This window comes from Ursus arctos, unplaced genomic scaffold (genome assembly GCF_023065955.2).
Source record: "Ursus arctos isolate Adak ecotype North America unplaced genomic scaffold, UrsArc2.0 scaffold_4, whole genome shotgun sequence".
Taxonomy (NCBI): Eukaryota; Metazoa; Chordata; class Mammalia; order Carnivora; family Ursidae; genus Ursus; species Ursus arctos.
In genome coordinates, this window is record NW_026623056.1 from 51,516,240 (window position 1) to 51,525,267 (window position 9,028).

At 38.0% G+C, this 9,028-nt stretch overlaps 1 protein-coding gene across 1 annotated transcript; it reads right to left on the minus strand.

Moving 5' to 3' along the window:
- Positions 1-7,740: 7,740 nt before the first annotated feature.
- On the minus strand, positions 7,741-8,670 carry LOC125281502 (olfactory receptor 5H2-like). Its single transcript, XM_048215114.1, has one exon. The coding sequence runs from the start codon at positions 8,668-8,670 to the stop codon at positions 7,741-7,743; it is 930 nt and encodes a 309-aa protein (XP_048071071.1).
- Between the last annotated feature and the right edge of the window lie 358 nt (positions 8,671-9,028).

Below are 9,028 nucleotides of genomic sequence, written 5' to 3' on the forward strand. Positions count from 1 at the left end.
TGGAAATCTTCCAAGTGGCAGAACTTGGAGCAGTGCACCTAGTTGTTCACTTTGGAAGGAGAAATGGCCAGATGTGTGATTATATTCTAGTGCGGGAGCTATGACTTATGGTTTGCTGGGTGATCAGGGACATTGAAGGCATATTTCTAGGAAATTGAAGACAAGGAAATTTGTGGAAGAGGTATGTAAACATCTCTCCAAATGGGCAAAAATCATGAAGATATTTGTGTCTCATAAGAACTATCATCAAAGGGTGACCTCAGCAGAGAAGGATTGAAAAACTCAAGTTGATGGAATGAGCTATTTTTGGACAATCGTCAGCTTCTTTCTTCAGACATTTCTTTCATCATCCAGTGGGTTCATGAACAAAATGATGGAGTGTCCGGGAAGGAAGTCATGCATGTGTTCACATCATGGACTTCATTTACTAAGGCCACCTTGTCTCCTCAGCCATTGCTGAGTGCTCAGTCAGCCAGGAACCAAGATAACATTGAGTCTCTTACATATCATCATTTATTAGAATGATCAGCTTGCTACCTGGTGGCAGGTTGACTACATTGGAATGTTTCCATTGTAAAAAGTGAAGTGGTTTTTTCTCCTACTGGAATAGCCACCCATTCTGTATATAGATTTACCTTACTTGCATTCATTGATTCTACCAAAACCATCATCTTGGAATTAACAGAATTCCTTATCCATTGTCAAAGATCATAGTATTTCGCACAACATTGCTTCTGACCAAGGCATTTACTGCACTGCCAAATAAGTACCACAATGGGCCCATGATCATAAAATTCACTAGTCTTTTCCTATTCACTACCATTCTGAAGGAACTTGTTTGATAGAATGGTGAAATAGCCACTCTGGAGACTCATTTATAGCATAACCAGATGGTGATACCTGACAGCGTTAGAATATCTCCAAAAGGCTGTATATTTTCTGAGTCGGCATTCACTGCATGGGACTGATTCAGTGGTACCTCTCACTCTTACCCCTAGGAACCCACTAGCATGCTTTTTTGGTCCCACCAGCATAATTTTTACTTCATGTTCTGCTGATCTTATGTTCTGGTGGCCTAGAGTTCTTGGAGCCAGAAGGAGGAATGCTGTCATCAGGACACACAACAGTGATCATTTTATTGGAGATTAAGACTGCCATAGTTTCTCTGGGATCTACATTCCTTTGAGTGATCAGACAAAAAAGGGAGTTGCTGTGCTGGCTAGGGTGATTGATGTTGACTACCTCGGGGAAATAGGAAATAGTCCACAATGGAAGAAAGAATAAATGTGTCTGGACAACAGATCACTTAGAGTGTCTCTTAGTATACCATTCCCTGTGATTATGATCAATGGAAAACTTTAACAAACTAATCCAGGCAGGACTTCTAAGGGCCCACCCTTTAGGAATAAAAGTTTGAGTTACCCCATCAGTTAGAGAACAGTGACTAGCTGAGGTCTTGCTGAAGGCAGAGGGAATATGGAATGGGTAGTGGAAGACTATGCTTATAAATATTGGCTATAAACACATGATTAGTTACAGAAACGAGGACAGCAATTGCCAAGAATATTTCCTCCTTAGTTTTATATAAGTACATTTGTGTGTGTGTGTTTGTGTAACAAATATCTTTGTTGTCTTTCTACTATTGTTCCATTATCCGTGTAACATAAGATGCATTGACTCTATCTCACAGTAATTAAGCATTGTTAATTTAACATCATAGTATTTAAGTTACCAGATCTCATGAAAAAGAGTAAATATTACTCAAGGAATTCCCCTCGTCCTCTGGGGAAGGGTTTAGTTCATTTTCAGTGTGCACAGCATAGTTGTATCATGTGAGGCCGAATTATGACCTTCCTGTTGTCTTTATATGGAAATTAAATATGGTTGAAGGAATTGTGAATGTGTGCCAAGTGACAATGGGTGGACTTGTGATGGATCGTTTTATGTGTCAACTTGACTAGGCTGCAGGATGTCCAGATTTCTTATTAAACATTCTTTCTGGTTGTGTCCATAGGGTGTTTCCAGAAGGTATTAGTATTGAATTGGTGGACTAACTAAAGCAGTTGGCTCTCCCCATTGTGGCGAGGGCCTCAACTGAACTTTTTTAAAAAGGCTAAGGATGGGGTGCCTGGGTGGCTCAGTCGTTAAGCGTCTGCCTTCGGCTCAGGGCGTGATCCCGGCATTCGGGGATCGAGCCCCACATCAGGCTCCTCTGATGGAAGCCTGCTTCTTCCTCTCCCACTCCCCTTGCTTGTGTTCCCTCTCTTGCTGGCTGTCTCTATCTCTGTCAAATAAATAAATAAAATCTTTAATAAAAAAAGAAAGGCTAAGGATGGTTGAATGTATCTCTGCTTGACTGGTTGACATTGATCTTCTCCTGCCCTTGGGGAACCTAGTTTGAGGATTCGTACTTGGACAGAATGTCTACCATGGTTCTCTTGTCTCTGGCCTTTAAACTACAACACAGGCTCTCCTGTGTCTCCTGCTTGCAAACAGCAGATTTTCATACTCCATAATTGCATGAGCCAATATCATATAATAAAAATCTTAATATAATAGTTATAGTTAAACTTTTCCCATTGAAGATCTATATCTATGTAATGATATTGGTTCTGTTACACTGAAAAATTCCATACTAGTATAACAACTCCTTTAATTTAGTGAAGTTCTCGTTTTATGTTGAAAATAAAGGAAAATGTCATGATGTTCCTGTTAGATGTTGCCCACAGATAAGTCTCATTCGGAAGGTATCTTCTAAGGAGAAGTAAACATCACTTTATTGCAGCATGTGGAACATTTTTTTAAGATTTTATTGTATTTCTGAGAGTGAGAGAGAGAGAGAGAGAGAGCGCCAGAGCAAGCCCAAGGGTTTGGGAAAGGGAGAGGGAGAAGCAGACTCCCCACGGAGCAGGAAGCCTGATAAAGGGCTGGAACCCAGGACCCTGAGATCATGACCTGAACCAGAGGCAGACGCTTATGAGACTGAGCCACCCAGGTGCCCCTGGAACATCTTGTATATGAAATTGCATTGAGAACGGTGATCCAAAAGTTGATTCTACTTAAAATTTCATTTTTTTTCATGACGTAAGTTCCCATCCGTTAACATTATTTAAATGAGGCAATGGAGTTTTGATAGGTATCATCACTTTCAATCATGGTTTCCAAATCAAAGCTATTAAATGGTCCACAATAACAAAAGTCCCATTGAAATCTGGACTAACCCTCCCAAAGCAGAGAGGAAAGTACAAACCAGAGGGTAGCAACCTTTAGAACATTTGCATATTGTGGTTAAGTGGGAGATAGAGGATGTGTAGAAACTCCATTTTGACTGGTCACTAAATATTTTGTTATTATAAAAACTTTGCTTCACTAATTAATTTAAAACAGTGGCTCCTTAGTATGGTTTCAAACCAACAGCATTAACTTTGCTAAATAGAAATACTAATGCTGAAGCCTATCAGTATGTTTTCACAAGTTCTCCACATGATCTTCATGCCCACTACAGTTTAGGAACCACCCTTGTAAAAGAGCACCATGACTGGCTATACCAGAGAGATTTTGACATATACTGAAAACACATACTCGATAATATTTTGCCATACCTGGTCTCCAATGCAGACATTGAGGAATACTGTTCTAGTGTTGATTGGTGCTTGTCTTAACCTGATTCTCTTGTTTCTTTGAATACCATCTAAGATAATTTTGTTAGCAATCTTCTGAAGAGTAGAAAGTAATATAAAGTGATGAGCAAAGTGTATATATACTACATTTATTTACATTTAAAGAGATAAGAACTATGAATTATTTTATTTTAAAAATTTTACTGAAGAAAATTAATGTACAGTATTATAGTAGTTTCAGGTGGACAATATAGTGATTCTACAATGCTCTACGTTTCTCAATGTTCATCAGGATAAGTGTACTCATAATCTCCTTTATCTACTTCACCCATCCCCCCACTCACCTCCCATCTCACAGATTGTTCTTTGTATTTAAGTCTGCTTTTTATGTTTGTTTGTCTCTTTTTTGTTTTGTTTATTTGTTTTGTTTCTTAAGTTCCACATATCACTGAAATCATATGGTAATTGTTTTTCTCTGACTGACTTATTTCACTTAGCATTGTGCTCTCTAGGTCCCTCCTTGTTGTTGCAAATGGCAGGATGTCATTCTTTTCATGGCTGAATAATATTCCATTATATATATACAAACACACACACACATACAAACACACACACCCCACTTCTACTTTATCTATTCATCAACCACTGTACACTTGGGCTGTTCCCACAATTTGGCTACTGTAAAAATAATGTTGCAATAAAATTGGGTTTCATTATCTTTTTGAAGTAGGTTTTCATTTTATTTGGGTAAATAGTAGGTGAATTACTGTATCATATAGTAATTCTATTTTTTAGAGTTTTAGGAACCTCCATACTGTTTTTTACAGTGGTTACTCCAATTTGTATTCTCACCAAGTGCATGAAGGCTCCTTTCCCTACACATGTTCACCAATAATTGCTATTTTTTATGGTTTGATTTTAAGTATTGTGACAGACGTAGGGTGATATCATTGTTTTCATTTGCATTTTCCTGATGATTAGTGATGTGATCATCCACCCGTTCATGCGTCTACTGGTCATCTATACCTTCTTCGGAGAAAAGTCTATTTAGTTCCTCTGCCCATTTTTATCAGATTATTTCAGTTTCCTTGATGTTAGTTGTATAAATTCTCTATATGTTTTGACTATTAACTGCTTATCAGATACATCATTTGGGAATATCTTCTCCCTTTCAGTAGGGTGACTTTTTGTTTGTTGCTAGTTTCCTTTGCCGGGCAGAAGAGTTTCATAGGAACTATGGTTTCTTTTAAATCTTCGGGTTAAGAAAATGAACACACCTTCATAATAAAAAGTATTCAAAGTACATTATTTGTATGTCCAAGGGATGCCTTAATCCCACATCAGCAGCAGTTCTTCCAGACAAATACACAAACTTAGCAGTGTGATATCACCCTTCACATCTAAGGATCTATTAAATAATTCATATGTCATTTCATAGTTTCTTTTTAAAGGAATCAGTAGAGTATCTTGTCTAAAATATGGGCTTTGCACAGATCTCTATTTTGCCTCCTTCCCAACACACTACTTAGATGACAAATATAATGTACAAAATGAATAGACTTGAAACAGAAATGAGAATGGAATTACATCAGTGCAGAAGGGGTTTGGGTGACTTTCTGTAAGGAATAAAGCAGTTAGTATTCTACCGAAGTTCAAACCAGAGCAAAGGAATCTATAGACCTCAAATACACAAGAGGAGGCTGCAGAGGAAATCTGAGCTTCTGAGAGACACCCAGCTGTCTGCCCCATACTCACCCAGCCTAAAGTAACACTTGACAGGTAATGCATTATGCTCAGACTCGCAGGTGGATATCAAACTTCTCATTCAAAGAAGAAGCTGATGAGGAAAACAGCCTTTCTCAGAATGAGGAAATACACGATAGTAGTTTACATTAGTATTTTTGTTTTGGGGTCATTACAATCAATGAACAAGAAAAATCCAGATACCTAAGAGGAAAAAATCAGAATGATAGGAATATTACACAGCAAAGAATCAATCAACTACAGACATATGCAATAACATGAATACCCCGGGTTTAAAGAGTAAAAGCAGCTGGACTGTGAGCCATTCAGTTCTATGCTGGGACTTGGGGGTATCCGTCAGGAAAACAAAAAGAGAACAGATGACCTGGTCTCATCTTGTGATCTACACCTTCAGAAATACATAATAACGATATTTGTCTTTTTTAAATTTTTATTTATTTTTTAAAATATTTCATTTATTTATCTGAGAGGGAGAGAGAGTGTGCACCAGCAGGGGGTGAGGGGGAGAGGCAGAGGGAGAAACAGGCTCTCCGCTGAGCAGGGAGCCTAATGCTGGACTTGATCCCAGGACTCTATATGGCTATAAAACATGGTCTGTTGGGAGAATTGGAGGGATAGGACTTCAGCTTTAAACCAAGGTTTATTTAAGAATAAAACCTCAAATAACAGCAGGGTGAACAAATGCAGGTGAAGAAGATACTGATAGATATATGGACACCTTAGGAATGAGTGTAGTTATAAGTGGATCTATACATATATAATCTGGACTTACACATGAGCAGACAAATATATGTATCTGTGTGTATACAGACCTAGATATATATATCATATACGATCCTACATAACCTAGTAGCAAAGATAATCTATTAAATGTGATTGAAAAGGGATAAGAATCTGAGTTATGTTTGCAAAGTTGCAAAGGTAAGAGAGAATCAGTAAGAAGGAGCAGATAAGTAATGAGTGTTTTGCAAATCCCAGAAGTGGCTAGTTAGCGGAATGACAACCTCAGTGTTGTCGCTAGGACTGTGTATGGAATCAGTGGTAGAGAGAAAGGGTAGGGGTGGACCGAAGACGGATCACTCATTATAATTTGCAAATAGAATGGGATAAAAACTAACATTTATGGGCTTTGAGGCACAAAGCGTCCTAATTCTTGTTGATTTTCATATCTCTCTGAGGTACCAACTATGGCATTATATCATCTTAGCATTACTAGACTTTGGTAACATGCATTTAAAAGCCCTCCTTGTCAAGAGCACATTCCAATAAACTACGTATTATTGATTTCTTTATGCTTCTAGCTTAATTTTTTTTAATTCTAGGACTACTGAGACCATTTCCTTCCTATTCAGTCACTTTTGTCCATGTCCACCCCAACTTAAGTCCTCAGTTGAATCCGTTAGCTTTCTTTATCAGTGAAGTTTTCCAGATTGCCCAGCAACACACAAACACACCTAAAAAAGTCCTATAGAAGTCGTCATACCTAGAAGCAACTTGCCTCTGCCTTTCTCTAAGAAGCACACTAGTCTAAGAGCATCTCGTTCAGCTTGACCCTTTCTTCACTGTCTTAAATGACATTGTCTTTCTTCCCTCATTGCTCCCATTTCTGTTTATTTCCCTCTGTGATATCAGAGTTGAATCCCCACAAGAGGTAAAATTCACCATGACCCAAATAAAGTAGAAAGAAAAACCTTTAAATGGCTAACAGAATATCTGGAATTTGCTTCCGTTCACTCAAACACAAATCTGCCTCCACTATCCACTTCAATGTAACATGGGTCTGGGCTATACAGCTATATATATATCAGTCATCATAATCAAATTCTGTTCAGAGGCACTATGCTGTTTTAGTACTTAATGAATTTATAAACTCACACCAGAGAACAGACAAGCCTCTAAACTGTTTTCATTTTTGTTTTCTGCTTTAATTATTGAAGTTTGATATGAAAACGATTAAAATTGTTTGTGTGTGAGCGCCTGGGTGGCTCACTCACTAAGCATCTGCCTTCAGCTCAGGTCCTGATCCCAGCGTCCTGGGATTGAGCCCCACATCAGACTCCCTGCTTGGTGGGAAACCTGATTCTCCCTCTCCCACTCCCCCTGCTTGTGTTCCCTCTCTGCTGTCTCTCTCTCTAAAGTAAATAAATAAAAACATTTTTAAAATACTAAAATTTCTTGTGTGATTTGATTAATAATAACAATTATTTTAAGATTATTAGATTCTCCCTCTTAGTCATTGAAAGACTAGGGCAATTATAACTGCAAAAAAAATTTTGACTACTACTCAAAACATAGCAACATTATTCTGCACAATTTTGTCATTTTAGTGAATGGGGAATAAATACTAGTATGAAATCTAAACATTTCTCTTTAACATTTTTCTCAGTGAATCTATAACTTTCTCATTTCTCAGGCTGTAGATCATTGGATTTAAGAAAGGAATTATGACAGTGTAAAATAGAGAGTCCATCATATCTTGATCATCTGCCTGTGCAGAGCCAGGGCGCACATACATGAAGAGAAGGGAACCATAGTACAGAGAGACAGATAAGAGATGGGCTCCACAGGTGGAGAAGGCTTTCCTTATGCCTTGTAGAGACTTCTTTTTTAAGATTGTAAAGAGAACTAGTGTGTAAGAGACAAGAACAGTCAAAATGGTAAATACTTGTATTGACCCAGAGAAAATAAATAGTATCAGAATGTTAATAGAAGGGTCAGTACAAGAAATCCTAAACAGTGGTATCATGTCACAGTAAAAGTGATGTACTATGACGGAATTGCAGAAGGTTAATCTGAATAATAAAGAACCATGAATTATGGCATGAAGAAGGCCACCTAAAAATGACAAAACTAACAGACGGATGCACAGTGTTTTGGACATAATGACTGGATAAAATAATGGTTTGCATATGGCTACATACCGATCATATGCCATTGTTGCCAACAGAAAACATTCTGTGATCGCACAGATTGCAAAGGAAAAAAATTGTATCATGCATTCAGAGAAAGAGATCATCTTGCTCTTGGCAAAGAAGTTGACCAACATCTTGGGGGATACCGTGGATGATAACCAAGCATCCACAAATGCCAGACTCCCAAGGAATAAGTACATGGGGATGTGGAGGTGAGGGTCATTGCAGATGAGAGCAATGAGACCAAGGTTCCCCACCATGGTGATGAGATACATAACCAAGAACACCAGGAACAAGGGAATTTGCCACTCTGGTTGATATGTGAGTCCCGAGAGAACAAAGGCTTCCAGCTCTGTTGTATTTTTAGTTTCCATATTCTTAATAGATGGCCTCTGAAATTAAATATGGTTAATGTAAAAAGAACATTCATTAAACACTTATAGAAGACAATTCGGTGATGGTAACTGAAATAAATTCATACACTAGCGGGAAGGAACTTTAAATTTATTTACTCTAACATGGCAACTATTTGGGGGAATTGTTATATTGGAAAAAAACAACTACTTAAGTTCAAAGTATGTGCAGAATAAATAGATTAAGAAGACAAGAAAAACATTCTGAACATGAGCAAATCTTTGGGGTAACTACTGTATGAGGTAGACGAATTCTGTGTGCAGGACATTGATGCAGCATCAAAAGTAAGATGGCAGAAGGGCCTGAGCTATAAAGTGA